The sequence below is a fragment of the Podarcis cretensis genome (genome assembly GCF_951804945.1).
Source record: "Podarcis cretensis genome assembly, chromosome: 2".
NCBI classification, from domain to species: Eukaryota; Metazoa; Chordata; class Lepidosauria; order Squamata; family Lacertidae; genus Podarcis; species Podarcis cretensis.
In genome coordinates this window covers 114,940,802-114,958,426 of record NC_137171.1, presented here as the reverse complement: position 1 = coordinate 114,958,426, position 17,625 = coordinate 114,940,802, and the positions used below count along the sequence as shown (strand labels likewise).

At 45.9% G+C, this 17,625-nt stretch overlaps 1 protein-coding gene across 1 annotated transcript in view; it reads right to left on the bottom strand.

The window, feature by feature from the left end:
• SLC44A4 (solute carrier family 44 member 4) overlaps positions 1–17,625 on the bottom strand; it is a 59,853-nt gene that overhangs the window by 6,745 nt on the left and 35,483 nt on the right. The window contains exons 7-16 of the mRNA XM_079961920.1: positions 17,226–17,286; positions 14,249–14,354; positions 11,646–11,729; positions 10,999–11,111; positions 10,669–10,791; positions 10,445–10,544; positions 7,446–7,538; positions 5,462–5,564; positions 3,655–3,911; positions 201–295 (exon numbers count right to left, since the gene is read on the bottom strand). Coding sequence (XP_079818046.1) covers positions 201–295; positions 3,655–3,911; positions 5,462–5,564; positions 7,446–7,538; positions 10,445–10,544; positions 10,669–10,791; positions 10,999–11,111; positions 11,646–11,729; positions 14,249–14,354; positions 17,226–17,286 — 1,135 coding nt within the window. The remainder of the gene's footprint in view (positions 1–200; positions 296–3,654; positions 3,912–5,461; positions 5,565–7,445; positions 7,539–10,444; positions 10,545–10,668; positions 10,792–10,998; positions 11,112–11,645; positions 11,730–14,248; positions 14,355–17,225; positions 17,287–17,625) is intronic.

Genomic DNA, 17,625 nt, shown 5'->3' with positions numbered 1-17,625 from the left:
TAATTCTATGAAGCTGCCACACTCTGCCTAATGTTAGGGCCAGCAACATAACAGACCAGCTCTGAAACCCTTTCAGATTGTGAAAGACTTCAGTGCTGGTCTATTTCCAGGGTCACTGGGCATCCCGACTCTGGTTATTCTGACCATTACTGGTATTTATTCCTGCCCTTCTTTTCTTGCCTGGTTTATTCATCACTTGCCTTTTAACTTGTGGTCCATATATTCCAGCACGATGCGGATCAGTTGGACGATAGTGAGGATGAGCGAACCAAAAGCAAGAGATCCTATATGGTATCTGCGGAGAGAGAGGAGAGGTCCTGTAAGGTGGAGCTGCCTTTCAAAATGTTCTGGGTCAAGACAAGGAACCCCAGACTTTGACACCATTCCTAATTAAGGCTGAGGTTGCTGCTCTTATCCAAGGTTTACGTTTTCATGTACAGTGGTATCTTGGTTCTCAAATGCCTTGGTACTCAAACAACTTGGAACCCAAACACTACATACCCAGAAGTAAATACTCTGGCTTGCAAACATTTTTCAGAAGCCGAATGTGCTCTGTTTTGGGTGTTACACTTCCATTTTGAGTGTTACGATGAGATCCGTCGGTTTTTGCTATTTATTTTGCATTTTTGTTTTTGCGGCTCTTTTTGTTTTGTTTTGGTGGCTGTGTGGAACCCAGTTCAGCTACTGATTGATTGATTGTGTGACTGCAGTACATTGGTTCTTGCTTTCATTTTATGGATCAATGGTCTCGTTAGATAGTAAAATCCATGTTAAATGGCTGTTTTAGGGGTTGTTTTTTAACGGATTGTTTTTTGGAACGGATTAATCCGTTTTGCATTACTTTCTATGGGAAAGCGTGCCTTGGTTTTGGAACGCTTTGGTTTTGGAACAGGTTAAGTTTGAGAACCAAGGTACCACTGTATTGCATCTCCCAAAACAAACAATGCAGACTACTCTAAATAGAGGAGGGATGAGCAAATATTTTCAGCTAGTCCAGGGGGTTGCATTCTCTTCCAGGGACCACATTCCAGCAGTGGGCAGGGCCAGAGGGGAAAGAGGGCGGAGCAATGAATATAAATGTTCCCTTTGTCTGGTAGGCTAGTTTCAACACTCACTCAATCCTCTCTATGCAGGCAAGCTTTATATAGAGTTCAAGGACACATTCCAAACTAGGCAAAAGCACTCAAGGAGGGTGTGGAGCAGCAGGGCCAGTTAGGCTATGGCCTGGAACAAGTCCCATAGGTCAGGCAGAGAGGCCTGGAGGGCCTAAGGGGTTTTCCACCCCTGTTTGAAGGGTGAGAGGTCAAGTGTCTGCACTAAGTAGCAGCAGATCCTGAGAATGTCAGACAAGGTATCTCCCAGCCGTTCCTTGAGATATTGGGGAAGCCACCCAGAGCGGCTAGGGCATTGCAGTCAGATGGGCCGAGATGGCAAAACTGACTGGAAAACTCAGAAACCAAGAGGATAAAAGCTTTATAAAAGAACGGGGAAAATTTAGAAAGTTATTTAGGAGACCACTGTAAGCAGATGGAAACAATTAGCAGGATTTTGTAGTTTAACGATTACCATGGATAATATGCTTTGATATGAAAAATTGGAGTATGAAAGAATATGCAGTATTAAATGTTTAATAATGGGACTTCATGGAGGGGATGGGGGGAGGTCCTGGGATTCAGAGGAATCTCTGTGTATGGATATACTTTTTGATTCTCCGTTTATAACTTTGTATTTGTAAAACTAATAAAAATGATTTCCAAAAAATAATAGAATCATAGAATCATAGAGTTGGAAGAGACCACAAGGGCCATCGAGTCCAACCCCCTGCCAAGCAGGAAACACCATCAGAGCACTCCTGACATATGGTTGTCAAGCCTCTGCTTAAAGACCTCCAAAGAAGGAGACTCCACCACACTCCTTGGCAGCAAATTCCACTGTCAAACAGCTCTTACTGTCAGGAAGTTCTTCCTAATGTTTAGGTGGAATCTTCTTTCTTGTAGTTTGGAACCATTGCTCCGTGTCCGCTTCTCTGGAGCAGCAGAAAACAACCTTTCTCCCTCCTCTATGTGACATCCTTTTATATATTTGAACATGGCTATCATATCACCCCTTAACCTCCTCTTCTCCAGGCTAAACATGCCCAGCTCCCTTAGCCGTTCCTCATAAGGCATCGTTTCCAGGCCTTTGACCATTTTGGTTGCCCTCCTCTGGACACGTTCCAGTTTCTCAGTGTCCTTCTTGAACTGTGGTGCCCAGAACTGGACACAGTACTCCAGGTGAGGTCTGACCAGATTATTATGATTATTATTCCTGTGAAGTACCCTGAGACATGCAGGTATAGGGCCATATACAAATTTAATTAATAATAGTAATAATAAACAAACAAATACAATTTCTAACAGCCACCCCTTTGTAAATGAGCAATGGCCAGGTGGTTCCCTCACCCTCCAGTTGGCAGGCAACACTACAGCCATGTGTGAGCCTACCAATAGTAGAAGGCCATAGCTCAATGGTAGAGCTTCTGCTTTGTAGGCAGAAGGTCTCAGGTTCAACCCCCAACATCTCCCAGTAGGGTTGGGAGAGACTTCTTCCCAGAAACCATGGAGAGCTGCTGCCACTTGGTGTAATAATAATAATAATTTTATTATTTATACCCCGCCCATCTGGCTGGGCTTCCCCAGCCACTCTGGGTGGCTTCCAAAAAAATATTAAAATACTGTAATACATCAAACATTAAAAGCTTCCCTAAACAGGGCTGCCTTCAGACGTCTTCTAAAAGTTTGGTAGTTATTTTTCTCTTTGACATCTGGTGGGAGGGCGTTCCACAGGGTGGGCGCCACTACCGAGAAGGCCCTCTGCCTGGTTCCCTGTAACTTGGCTTCTCGCAGTGAGGGAACCACCAGAAGGCCCTCGGTGCTGGACCTCAGTGACCGGGCTGAACGATGGGGGTGGAGACGCTTCTTCAGGTATACTGGACTGAGGCCGTTTATGGCTTTAAAGGTCAGCACCAAGACTTTGAATTGTGCTCGGAAACGTAATGGGAGCCAATGTAGGTCTTTCAAGACTGGTGTTATATGGTCTCGGCGGCCGCTCCCAGTCACCAGTCTGGCTGCCACATTCTGGATTAGTTGTAGTTTCCGGGTCACCTTCAAAGGTAGCCCCACGTAAAGCGCATTGCAGTAGTCCAAGCGGGAGATAACCAGAGCATGCACCGCTCAGGCGAGGCAGTCCGCAGGCAGGTAGAGTCTCAGCCTGTGTACCAGATGGAGCTGATAAACAGCTGCCCTAGACACAGATTTGACCTGCACCTCCATGGACAGCTGGGAGTCAAAAATGACTCCCAGGCTGCGCACCTGGTCCTTCAGGGGCACAGTTACCCCATTCAGGACCAGGGAATCCTCCACACCTGCCCGCCCCCTGTCCCCCAAAAACAGTACTTCTGTCTTGTCAGGATTCAATCTCAATCTGTTAGCCACCATCCAGACAACACTGAGCTAGATGGACTCAACGCTTTGACTCAGTTGAAGGCAGCTTCCTATGTTCCAATTCCCAAGGGAGATGCTGGCACAATGCAAGGCCGACGGCAGGGTGAGGACCAGATCCTCTGCTTCCCTGCCCACCGCCAGACACATGGGAATCCCCACACAAGATGCGCACCGTAACGTCCGGACGAAGGCGTTGCACACAGCGCAGGCCGGGATATCCTGGGGCTTCTTGAAGGCCCAGTAGTAAGAGGCAAAAGCCCCCGCCAGCACACACTGCCCCAGGGCAATGACGAAGTTAATGCACCAGAGGAGGCCCACAAAGTTGTAGATCTGAAGGTTGAAGAGGTTGCGTTGAAAGAGACCTTCATCGTTGTATTTGAAGAAGATGCAATCCACCAGGCAGGGCCAGTAGGTGGAGGCGTTGAATGTCTGGAGGAAGAAAGCAGGGAAGGGTGCTCTTAATACCAGGGCATGGAAATGGCTGGTCTCAAAAAGGAGAGCCAAGCAGAGCCCCACAAGTTGCTCCACAGCCAAACAGGATCTGTTTTGAACACTGGCAGAAATATAAAATCCAGGGTCGTACAGGAGATGGACTTGGAGCAGGGAGACCTGGGCTCAGATCTCTGAGGAGAACTTCCAGCCAGTCCTTTTCTGACTCACCTCGCTTTAATAACTTACCTCACACTTCCTTACCTCTCTTCGTCTCTCCGCCCCCCCCCAACTTATTTCTCTATTCTCTACTGAACTTACCTCACAGTCTATTGTACGAGTAAGAAACCATCACAAAATTAATAGGAAGTACAGAACTGCTGCCCCCAGAATTGAAGACACACTTTTAAATACAGTGCTGGGGAGCAAATTGGATTTATTTACTCGGGCTTTTGGAGGAACTTGAGGTATCAGTGTGTACAGTACAATCCACATGTGTATATGTTGCATGATTTCAACCTTAGGCAGCTGAAGGCAAGCCAGTTGAAACTGCACATGTTAGGGGGCGAGACCGGGGAGGGGAGACGATGACAGAAAACTGGGAATTTAAAGTGTATATATTGAGAATTATTATTTTTTAATTGCTTTTAATGAGAGATGGAGAAATCGTGGAATGGAATTTTTATGACCCTAGGGGAAATGTCTTAAGAGAATAGGTTTAAATATATCAGTTTTAATGAGAAATAAGATTAAATAAAGTAAAAGTGGATGGCTAATTGGTGAAAGAGAGAATGGAAAATTACAGTATATTAAGATAAATTATTAGGATAAAAATAAAGATGAAGGATTTGCTGAAATATCTATTTGAACTAGAAAACAAAGAGGGGAGGTGTGAGGAGGTCAAGGAAATAAGTCATAGAAAAAAAATTATGTAAAGGTTTAACTTGTTTTTTTTCTGTTTTGAAAAAAAAGACAAGACCCAAATATAAGTCACTCCCTTAAAATTGGGTTACAGGCTGAAAATTGCTGCAGTTGGTAGAATTGTAACTCCGAGCCAATTTAAGCCTTTGATCTTGCAAGCCCACAAAAGCGACCGTACAATCGCCAAAATCACAAATTGCTATTCAGTTGCTACAATTCCACAGGCACTCAAGCTCGCAAATCAGCAATAAAACATTTTCTTGTTCCAATTTACCGTATGTCTGTTTCAGCAGCAATATCCTAAAACACAATTTTTGTAAGGTCACGAATATAAGCCGCACTTTAACTTTTCATGGTCAGAATTTGGAAAAAAAGAAGTGAGGCTTCTATTTGGGACAATACGGTAACTTCATTTTTTATGCACACCTTCTCCTAATATATGTATTTTTGTTGGTTGACAAACTTCAGAAAAGTGCAAATTTCCAAGGATAGATGCGTTTCGCTCCACATGTTGTTTCAGAAAGTGGAAATGACTTTAAATGTGTACCAAATCAAATTGATCCCCCATCCCCTCTAGTCAGAGAGGTAGATCTGGGAACCAAGATCCTTCAGCTACGTTTGTGACTCACCAATGGGCTGCAGCTCTCGTTCCCAGAGATCCCTATGCAGTCTGGGGAACTATCATTTTTGGGAGCGATGCGATAGAGGGGCGCTCCAGAGGTGGCAAGATATCTGAAGGTGGGGAGTAGTCAAGGGAAGAAGATATTTAAAAAAAGGAATAATGTGGGCCTCCCCAAGCCCCAGGGCCACCCTCACTTATTGCCATCTTCAGTGCGGAAATGTTTAAGACCTTGGTGTTATGTACTGAAGTTCTCACCCTGGGCCAGCAGGGGAATACTTTTGATATTTATATATACTTTAGATAGCTTTCACTCAGGTCCGCATATGCAAATAAGGAATTGAAAGTGACGTTCAGTGATTGGATAGTTACAGAAAGTTGTTACTGTTGCTTTGTAGTTGAGCTTTATATAAGCAGGTTGGCTGAACCCTTCAGTTCAGTTCTGTTCTGGCCTGTGAATAAACAAGAGCTGTTTGAAGAATCGCTGTGTCGTCTGATATGTTCACCCACAACTTAACACTTGTGGTACATGGAACACAGAAATTTCCCTACTGGGAACAAAAACCTGAAGACAGGGAAGCAGTGAAGAGCTGAACTTGAATATTCATGGAGTTTTCTAATGCTTGCTGAGAATTTTGTGATTCAAAATTGGAAGCTGACGTTCTTACCTGAGGATAGGAGGGTTTCAGGATGTTGTTGCTTTGGTTTTACTAGGTGTTAGGATATAAAATCTCTGAAGCTGTCACCAGGAACTGCTACGTTCCGTCATTATACACTAGGTATCAAACGCCAAGTAGTACAGTGGTACCTCGGGTTACATACGCTTCAGGTTACATACGCTTCAGGTTACACGCTATAGCTTTTAAGCACACTCAAAGCAAACTTTCCCTCAAAGGATTCTGGGACTTGTAGTTTACCCTTCACAGACTGACAGTTCCAGCAACCCTTAACAAACTACAGTGCCCAGAATTCTTTGAGGGGAATAAATATGCTTCGAATGTGCTTCAAAAGGCACTTATTTCTAGCTTCCTTTCCTCCCAATAATGGCATAAGAAGAAGAAGAAGAAGAGTTTGGATTTGATATCCCGCTTTATGTACTTGTCCTATGGTTGCGTACACGCTATAGCTTTTAAGCACACTCAAAGCAAACTTTCCCTCAAAGGATTCTGGGACTTGTAGTTTACCCTTCACAGACTGACAGTTCCAGCAACCCTTAACAAACTACAGTGCCCAGAATTCTTTGAGGGGAATAAATATGCTTCGAATGTGCTTCAAAAGGCACTTATTTCTAGCTTCCTTTCCTCCCAATAATGGCATAAGAAGAAGAAGAAGAAGAGTTTGGATTTGATATCCCGCTTTATCACTACCCAAAGGAGTCTCAAAGCAGCTAACATTCTCCTTTCCCTTCCTCCCCCATCACAAACACTCTGTGAGGTGAGTGGGGCTGAGAGACTTCAGAGAAGTGTGACTGGCCCAAGGTCACCCAGCAGCTGCATGTGGAGGAGCGGAGACGCAAACCCGGTTCCCCAGATTACGAGTCTACCGCTCTTAACCACTACACCACACTGGCTCTCACACTGGCCATAAGCTTGGTAGCAATTCAACAGGCACCACATAGGTAAAGCCATTAAAAACAAAATGGCGCAGTGCACTGCTTATATTTAGGGTTCAAGCCTCACTATTCCATTTTGTGCTATCTTTGCCCCAATAGCCAGTCAACTTTCCATGGCTGTAGAGCATACTCAGTCGCTGTCCCCACAACCAACACCCCACTTTTTAGGGCACAGCCCCCAAAGATGTATGTTTGGGGGTGCCATGCAAGATTGCGGGCCCCCCAAAAAACGCTTTTTCCAGGGGGAAATCGCATTGCAAAATCGGGCAAGATCACAGCTACCAAAATGGAAGTTGTTCTCTCACAATTAAAAACAAAACGAGATGTCCAGCTTTCCCCCGGGACACTTGCAAGTCACAAGTCTTCTCTTAATAAAGGATACAGAGCAGTAACACCCCAGTAGGCCACACATATCACCAGCAAGACGAAGGTCAGCAACGGGTAGAAAAGAGAACTCATCATGTAACCAATGGCTCTGCAGGAGAGAACAAGAGGAGACCCCTGTAAACCCAAATTTTCAGCTTCAATCAAACTCGTTTGTAGTTCAGTTCTTCAGAGACACTTCAAACCAGTTAGAACCCATAATACAGCCTTTGCACCTTCTCTGCTGGTACGATTTTGCAATGTTTCCCCTCTACTGTTCCCCATCTTCTTTTTAGGAGCCCAAGCAAACACGGGTCTTCCCTTTAATTAGATTAAAGAAATTAAAGAACTTATTTATGTATGCTACAACAGCAGCAGGGACGCGGGTGGTGCTGTGGGTTAAACCACAGAGCCTAGGGCTTGCTGATCAGGTCGGCGGTTCGAATCCCCGCAACGGGGTGAGCTCCCATTGCTTGGTCCCTGCTCCTGCCAACTGAGCAGTTTGAAAGCACGTCAAAGCGCAAGTAGATAAATAGGTACCGCTCTGGTGGGAAGGTAAACGGCGTTTCCGTGCGCTGCTCTGGTTCGCCAGAAGCAGCTTAGTCATGCTGGCCACATCACCCGGAAGCTGTACGCCGGCTCCCTCGGCCAATAAAGCGAGATTAGCACCGCAACCCCAGAGTCGGCCACAACTGGACCTAATGGTCAGGGGTCCCTTTACCTTTTTATAACAGCGGCAAGAGTCTTGTTAGCAGAAGGATGGAAGAATGAGGAAATCCCAACAAAATCCCAACAGGGGCAAGAAAAATTGATGAGCTATGCAGAATTGGCTAAATTGACATATAAACTGTGTGAAAAGGACAACAGTGACTTCAAGGAAGAATTGTAACTTTTTACAAATTACTTTAAAAAGCAACAAAATGATCTGGACTCCTTGGCAGGTTTTGAATAAACATCCACAAATTTATTAGTTGAACACATGATAGATAAAGCAAGGATATGTACAATTTGATAATACGCGGAGAATAATATGTGCAAAGAAATCAGAGAGGGGAGCTCAGGGAAGTCCTTGGTGGGGGGAGAGGCAGGGGGGGAGAAGGGGGAAAATAATGTAATTGATTATGTGGATTGATATTTTGTTATTATGAAATTGTTTAATTAAAAATACTTTATTTAAAAAAGATAGTTGCATGCAGTAGAATTAAATAAAGCCTCTTTAGCACACAGTTCAAGAAATGACCACATTAAATGGGCTTCAATGCACTTTAGCACTATGCAATTATCTCCAGTGCACTTCAAAGATTTTTTTTAAAACCCCAGAGAGACCCTGGCTGTCGAGGAGCTATTTGTGAATGACGTGCAAAGGGAAAAACAAGCAGAGCTAACATAAGCTTCCTTCAGGAAGACTCCCATCATCCCTAGCTAGTAGGACCGGTGGTCAGGGATGGTGGGAAATGAAGTCCCCAGACAGCTGGAGATTCAAATTTGGGAAACCCTGCCCTAGGTCAAGTCTTTTTGGGGGGTGAAGGCAACACTCCTCATTAATTTTTCTGACACAAGATCCAGGGGATTGGAGGGAAGTCAATTTGTTTTGTTTTTGTATTGTTGTTTTTTATTTTTGTTATTTTTGGAAAATTAATAAAATATTATTAAAAGAGAGAGAGAGAACTAAGCTGTTTGAAAACCAAGGTACGAATGTATAGAGAATTGAGCTGGGGCAGCCTGGGCAGGGGAAACTTCTCGAGGTTAAAGGGCAGTTCAGTGGAGGCAGTGAAGCACAGGGAGGAAAGAAGAGGAAAACTACTTTGTAGCTACAGTGAAATTAAGAGGAAGGACTGGACTCCAGCAAAACTATACCGGAAGAAAATAACAAGTGCAGACAACTGCTGGAGATGTGGGAGTAAAAATGCAAACTTAGTACACATGATGATTAACTGCCCAATTATAAGATCACTTTGGTGCGAGGTGAGAATATTTATAGCAAGAGTAATAAAAAGAAATTGTTATTTAGGGGAATTGAATTTAATTCTAAATTATATTCCGGAAACATGGGAGATTTCAAAGGGTCAAAAAAATTGGATGTACCGTGCTATATTAGAAGCAAAAAAACTTGTTTTGATGAACTGGAAGAGCTGCAAAAAGATTCCATTGAGCACATGGACAGATTCGCTACATACGAACAAATTGCATGTCAACGCAAAATAAGAAGGGATAAATATGAAGAAATCTGGAACGAATATTTAAGCAATAAGGCAGAAAGTGGTGGGAAGTAGGGGGAGGAGAGAGGTGGGGAAATATTGTTTAAAAAGGTGTAGTCATAGGTATATCAGTGTATTCAAATCTGAATTGTCAAATTGTGTTATTATTGTTATTATGGTTTTTGTTGTATGTGTCTTTTGCTGTTGTTGTTTGTATCGAAAAAATGATTAAATAGTTAGTTGCTTGTTTCCCTTTCTCAGTGGAGGCAAAAGTGGGTGGGACAACAACACCTATTTTCCCTGTGCCCAGAAAACTAGTTCCTCTTGTGCACCTCTCTTTCCATATCCTCTATCCAGGCAAAAAAAAAGAGGCACTATCAGTGTTATTTACTGAAGTTCTCACCCTGGGCCAGCAGGGGGATACTGTAGATAGTTATGCAAATAAGGGATCGAAAGTGACGTTCAGTGATTGGATAGTTTTAGAAAATTGTTACAGTTACGTTGTACTGGAGCTCTATATAAGCAGGCTGACTGAACCCTTCAGTTCAGTTCTGTTCTGGCCTCTGAATAAGCAAGAGCTGTTTGAAGAATCGCTGTGTCGTCTGATATGTTCACCCACAACTTAACAATCAGAGCTCAAGGACACATTCCAGCCAGGCAAAAACTCTCAAGAATGGTGTGAAGCAGGGCTGGCGAGAGGTGTGGCCGAGGGAAAGGGGCGTGTGGCTTGGGAAGAGGGTCCCAAGGGCCGGACAAAGGTCTGGATTTGGCCCCCAGGACCGAGGCTCCGCACGCACTGGCCTTACAGAGACTCCCTTACCTGCTGGCTTCCTTGATGAGAGCGATGGCGATCAGGATCTGCTTGCGCAGGAACAAGAGGGTGAGGAGCATGATGCCTTCCACCACGCAGAGGATGATCACTGGAGGCGAGAGAAGGAGATTCGCACCTGGGCCACTCTCATAAGCAAGCTTTGGGAACTTTGGGTTTTTTAGACCATCTTCCAACACCCGTTTTCCTGCCCGCTCCCCTCTGCCCAGACTCACAGGCAGCCAGCCACGTCTCCTTGACGCTGCGGTAGGCGCCCACATCTGTGGTGAAGCCGATGTTCTTGATGGTGGCTCCTTTCTGGTCAAGCTCACGGTACTCCATATAGCAGTGGTAGATCCCTGGAAAGCAAAAGAGGCAGAGATCGATAGGTGCTCCCCCAAAGAATCCTGGGAGTTGTAGTTTGTTAAGGACTCTGGGGAATTATTGTTCTGTGAGGGGAAAACTGCACCTCCCAGGATTCCTCGGGGAAAATCAGGGATATGTAGGCCTGTGGCCTTCTTCGCTTTGGCTCCTCCACTTTGACCAATCCCCACCACGTTACTCACCGTAGGCCGCAGCGACCAGCACCCCAACAATGAGGATCCACACCAGAACCCCAGCGATGCAACGTAGCAGCAGCAAGAATATCAAGCTCAGCACCAAGGCAATCAGCAGCCCTCTGGAAGGAAGGAAGACAAGGTAAGAGAGTCAGAGCACAGAGGTGATTTCCCCGCGTCTGCTGAAAAATGCACTCACCTAGCAAAATCTAACCACCTAGCAAAATCTAACCACCAGCGGTCAGTCAGCCACACACCCTCCTCCGAATACTCCATCCCGGCCTGCCTCCCACTCAGTTTCCAGCGTTCCATGCCATGCCGTTCCACTTGGCCAGCACCACTGAGTGCAGCCAATCATCGCTGGGCTTTTTAAGGGGAGGCGGGCTTTCTCTGAAGGCCTTTTGTACTCCTGCCAATCTTCAGGTTCCCCCAGTCATTGTAGGACTACAGTTCCCATCATCCCTGACCCTCAGCTAAGCTGGCTGGGGATGATGGGAGTTGGAGTCCAATAACATCTGGGGACTCCTAGGTGAAGATCTTTGCCATATACACCTTCAGCCTCCAGAGCCACCCTCAGGCTGTATGCAGTAATGCACAAATTATGGCTGGCCTCTCCTCCACAAAGCTACTCCCTCTCAACTTGTTCAGCCACTCACATCAAGATCCAGTACCACGACCGCGTGAAATCCTCAAAGATCTTCAGCCCAAGGTTCTTGGCACCCAGAGACTGCAACAGCTGTCTGCAGAGACAAGGGACCAAAAAGGTAGCTATGAGAAGGGGGGGGGGACCTAGGAGGTAAAGGAAAAGGTAAAGGGACCCCTGACCATTAGGTCCAGTCATGGACAACTCTGGGGTTGCGGCACTCATCTCGCTTTATTGGCCAAGGGAGCCGGTGTACAGCCACTTCTGGCGAACCAGAGCAGCACACGGAAACGCCGTTTACCTTCCCGCCGGAGTGGTACCTATGTATCTACTTGCATTTTTGACATGCTTTCGAACTGCTAGGTGGGCAGGAGCAGGGACTGAGCAACAGGAGCTCACCCCGTCGCGGGGATTCGAATCGCCAACCTTCTGATCGGCAAGTCATAGGCTCTGTGGTTTAACCACTAAAAGAGGAGCCAGAAAACAAACTTTGAGGGCAAAGGCGGTCTTGGCACTAAGGGGGTGAAAAAGGGGCTGTCTAGGGCAGGCATGGCCAAACTTGGCCCTCCAGCTGTTTTGGGACTACAATTCCCATCATCCCCGACCACTGGTCCTGTTAGCTAGGGATGATGGGAACTGTAGTCCCAAAACAGCTGGAGGGCCAAGTTTGGCCATGCCTGGTCTAGGGCATTTGTAAATTAGGAAGCAGCCTTATGCCAGTGTTATACGTTTCCAAGCACAATTCAAAGTGTTGGTGCTGACTTTTCAAGCCCTAAACAGCCTTGACCCAGTATACCTGAAGGAGCGTCTCCACCTCCAACATTCAGCCTGGACACTGAGGTCCAGCTCTGAGGGCCTTCCGGCAGTTCCCTCACTGCGAGAAGTGAGGTTACAGGAACCAGGCAGAGGACCTTCTTGGTAGTGGCACCCACCCTGTGGAACGCCCTCCCATCAGATGTCAAGGAAATAAACAACAATCTGACTTTAGATTGCAACCCTGTTTAGGGAAGTTTTTAATGTTAGATGTTTTGTTGTGTTTTCAATATTCTGTTGGGAACCGCTCAGAGTGACTGGGGAAACCCAGTCAGATGGGCAGGGTATAAATAAATAAATAAATAAATAAATAAATAAATAAATAAATAAATTATATCAGGCTCCCAGAAGAAGCTGTCAGGAGCTCATCCTACACTCGAGCAGGACCCTGGCAGAGACACATGCCCGACTAGCATGTTCTCTCCCTCCTGGTCAATCGTTCGGGAGCTTCAAAAGATTTCTGCTGCCCGAATATTACAGCGACCAATGCCAACCGACTCCGGCAGACTTAGGACTCCTTGTGTGACAGACCTCAGCAACTCAGCATTTTGGCTAATCTACTTTATTTACATATAAACACACACGGAGCACTGCAACATGGCTCCCTCTCTCTCTAGCATCAGACAGCAAAGAGAAAAGAAAAAAGGACAATAGTCCCACTTCACGGAACACAGTAACACAAACATCCTGTCCCCGTCACTTCCCACTCTGTGGAGTCAAAACATGCACCATCATGTGATAGACAAAAATCCCATGACTGCAATCACGGAGCAGGAATTCTGACAGAGGCCACCATCTTGGATGGCTTCCAAAGAAGATTGGACAAATTCTTGGAAGATTTAGCTAGCCATGGCTACTAGGCATGATGGCTAGGCTCTGCCTCTGTGGTCAAAGGCAGCAATGGTTCTGAAAACCAGTTGCTAGAAAGCATGGGAGGGCCCTTGGGCTCTCTGGTTTCCCATAGGCTTCTGGCTGGCTACTGTGAGAACAGGGTGATGGACTAGACAGCCACTGGCCTGATCTAGCAGAGTCTTATCACGCTGTGTTCATCCGACCCACTGCTGTCAGCTCTGACTGGCAGAGGCTTCCCTGGGTCACAGGCCGAGAGAGGTATTCCACATTCTCCAGCTGCCTCATCCTATTTTTAACTGGAAATGCCAGCGATTGAAGGATGTTCTGTGGCATGTGCCGCAGAGCCCCTTCAAAATCACTGCACCCCGATACCCAATTTATTTATTTTTAAAATAATTTTTATTAATAATTTCAATATAACAAATTATCATAACATATCATCTCCATCATTCCCCCCCAATTTCCCCCCTCCCCCCAAAAAGAACCCCCCTCCCTCCCCCCCAAGACTTTCCTCAGTTCTTCTCTCTGATTTTTCAGCCTATGTTGTTCTCTGCATATTGTAAAATTGTAAAGATCCTTAAATTGTCTATCTATTATATTAACAGCCAATAAATTTGTGTATGTTTATTCAAAAGCTGCCAAGGAGTCCAGTTCATTTTGTTGTTTTTTAAGTAGTTTGTAAAAAGTTCCCATTCTTCTTTAAAGTCACAGTTGTCCTTGTCTCCCAGTTTGTATGTCAATTTTGCCAGTTCTGCATAATCCATCAATTTCTCTTGCCATTGTTCTTTTGTTAGGGTTTCCTCGTTCTTGGGCTATTAAGACTCTTGCCACCGTTGTCGCATACATTTTATTTCCCTTGGCAGGTCTTTTCCTACAATCCCTAATAAAAATCCCAATACCCAACTTAACCAGGAATTCACTGAAGTTCGCCCAGGGAGTCAAAGGACTTACTCTGTGCCATTCTTGATAGTGTCCAGAGTTTTATTTTTATCCATCCCGCCCACATTGAAGGATTCAACTTGAGAGATGTTAAAAGTAGGGAAGCAACGGCTCAGTACTGTAAAAAGAAATAGATGTAGATTAGGGTCAATTCTTGAAGACGCGGGACATCGGCAGAGAGGAACTAGCGTTGCTGTCCTCACACCGGCAAGAACCCAGGCCTTGGGGCCAATTACACGCCATATTGGAGGGTGGTGTTCATGAGATTTTGATGCCATGCCTAAAACTCTGCCCCATTCTGAGCACTGGACGAGGGCAACACTGGCCTCTGTCCCTCTTTCCTTCCCTCCTTCCTCTGATGCCCTCTTGCGTCTTTGCCTCCCAAAGGCTTGCACAGCTGTATATTGCAGCAGCCCTGGCTACAACCTCCCCAGGTGAACGGTGCCTCTGGGGCTGGCCAGGGGGTGCTGGTTGCCAGGAGCTGAGGTGGCCTTGGAGTAAGCAAGCAGGCAGGCAAGGGAATGGACAGAGCAACGGGAGGCCGGGCAAGCAGGCAGGTGCTGTGCTTGCCCTTCTTATTGAAATAAATAAATTAAGGTATTATATATATATAATAAATGTTCATAAATGTACCAAGCAAACACGTACATAAATATATAAACCACATGTCTGAAGCAGCACAGGAAAGCAGTCCTGGAACCATTTTGGCTCCCAAACTGACCAAATGTTTTCTCTGCAAGGTCAAAGGAAAATGGAAAAGCCTCCCCATTTTCTTTTCATTCACAAAACCTGTCTTAAGGGTATATCTGTGTATGAACAGGGTGAGCCTGTGACCTGGCTCAGGAACTAAGTATTTATCATTACAAAAGACTGGCCAGGCTCCCCAGGGTATCCAATCAAGTGACCATTAACAGGTAACTTGCCAGACAGGAGGTAAACAACAACAGGAGGTAAACAACGCACTCAGATTTCTGCTGTAGATCGCCCTTTCTGTGATGTAGTTATGATGTATCGGGGGGGGTGGACTTGAGCTACACCCCTTCTGTGATGTAGGTATGATGTTTCTGGGGGTGGTCTTGGACTCCAGGGCGGGCAATTTAAAATGTCTACATAAGGGGGGGGCACACCTGGGCTCTGGGTCCTCCTCCTTTCTCCTGCATGTGAGGGGAGCACCCTGTTGCAACAGTTCAATAAAGATCAGGCTTACTAGCTGCTTTGCTTCTCAATATTCTCTGGTTGGCCTCTGTTATTTTCTCTACAAAGGACTCTATAATGGCTCTTGTATCCCCCATAAGGGAATAAGGACAGATTTTTGTTTGTGCTTGCTGTGTGCAAGGCTTGCCTAGGAGGTGAGTACCCGGTGCTGAAGGACAGCCTTTCCACCATGCAGGTGTGGCAATGCCCACTGCTGCCTCCCAAGGTAAGGCGCTGGCTTCATGTTCACCTTTGGCCAGTCTCCGTTGGGCCACTAAAACTGGGGGCATCCTCTTCCCAGGCCCCTGTGGGGCAGTGTGAGGAGGCACCTCTCTTTGGGGCAGGGGGGCAGATCAGAGACCAGGGGCAGTTGAAAATATCAGTACAGAACACAAATTATGTGCCGAGTCCAAATGTTATAAAATATAATCATGAACAGTGGTCAAGGCATTGTTTAACGCATGGGTAGGCAAACTAAAAGGATGTGGGTGGCGCTGTGGGTTAAACCACAGAATGAAGGAGTTGCTGATCAGAAGGTCGGCAGTTCGAACCCCCGCGACGGGGTGAGCTCCGATGGCTCGATCCCTGCTCCTGCCAACCTAGCAGTTTGAAAGCACGTCAAAGTGCAAGTAGCAGGAAGGTAAACAACGTTTCCATGTGCTGCTCTGGTTCGCCAGAAGCGGCTTAGTCATGCTGGCCACATGACCCGGAAGCTGTACGCCAGCTCCCTCGGCCAGTAAAGCGAGATGAGCACCGCAACCCCAGGGTCGGCAACGACTGGACCTAATGGTCAGGGGTCCCTTTACCTTTACCTAGGCAAACTAAGACCCGGGGGCCGGATCCGGACCAATCACCTTCTAAATCCGGCCCGCGGATGGTCCAGGAATCAGCGTGTTTTTACATGAGTAGAATGTGTCCTTTTATTTAAAATGCATCTCTGGGTTATTTGTGGGGCATAGGAATTCGTTCCCTTTTTCCCCAAAAATATAGTCCGGCCCCCACAAGGTCTGAGGGACAGTGGACAGGCCCCCTGCTGAAAAAGTTTGCTGATCCCTGGTTTAATGGTATTCAAACAACGAAATATGAATGAAAGTGTGGGGTAAAAAAAGCTTTGAGAAGAAATCAATCTGTTCTATTCACAGAACACATGGGAGCACTGAGTTATTACCTCACACTCCTCATAGCAACCCTGCAAGGTAGGAAAGTTAGCTTGAGAGGGAGTGAATGGTCCAAGGTCCCTTAAGTGAACCTGGGCCCTAGTCAGTCCACTTCTAACCATGACACCACACCACACTGGCTCTTTGGTACGAATTCTTGGCTGAATAAATTATAAAATCACAGTAGCAAATTCAAACACACATGAAATTCACACACACAGACCATGCGTACATATTTCAAACATGAACTGCAATATTTTCCTTGAACCGAGAAGTCCTCGCTCCCAAACACCTCCCCAGAACATAAACAGCTGTTTTATACAGAGTTAGACCACTGGTCCATTTGACCCTATATTTCCCAGAGGTTCTGGTCACCCATGTGGTCTAAGGACGCTTCACTCTTTTGCCCCAGTAAATTAAAATTCCTCATGATGCCCCAGGGTACAGAGAGGATCCAAGCCCCACTGAAAGTTGTACAGTAGGGAATTTTTTTGCTAGGCATTGCTTTTCCTTTTGGCAGTGCTGAAGCAACGAAAGACCCAGCAGAATTCTTTCCTGTGCCGCTCATCAAGGTAGATGAAACATCAGTCAAAGGACTGGGGGCTTGTGAGCAGACTGAACCCTGATTATGTGCTCACCTGGCTCGGATGGGACAGTGAATTCTGGACAAAGTTGCAGGTTGAGAATTTCTGACACACTCTGTGAATTAAACAGGAAGTTAAAACTTGCTTTCGGGTGCAGTTTCATTCATTCAAGATATCCCCACCACCACCATCTAAAAATCTTTCAGCCAATGTGGATCTTCCCAGCAATTTAGTGCAAATTTCTCCTAATTAACCCATTTATTCTATGCAACGCTGACACTTTGGGCAAGCAACTTCCCTTTCTATGATGCGATCTTGCATGCTTGTCTCACCAATACCTTCATTTTTATACACCCTTTATCCCTAATTTTTGTAAATGTTGTTTGGCTGGAGGACTGCTTCGCAAAATTCAGGCAGGTGCAATTTTCGAAGGCTATAGCCGTGTTTCGTTCGT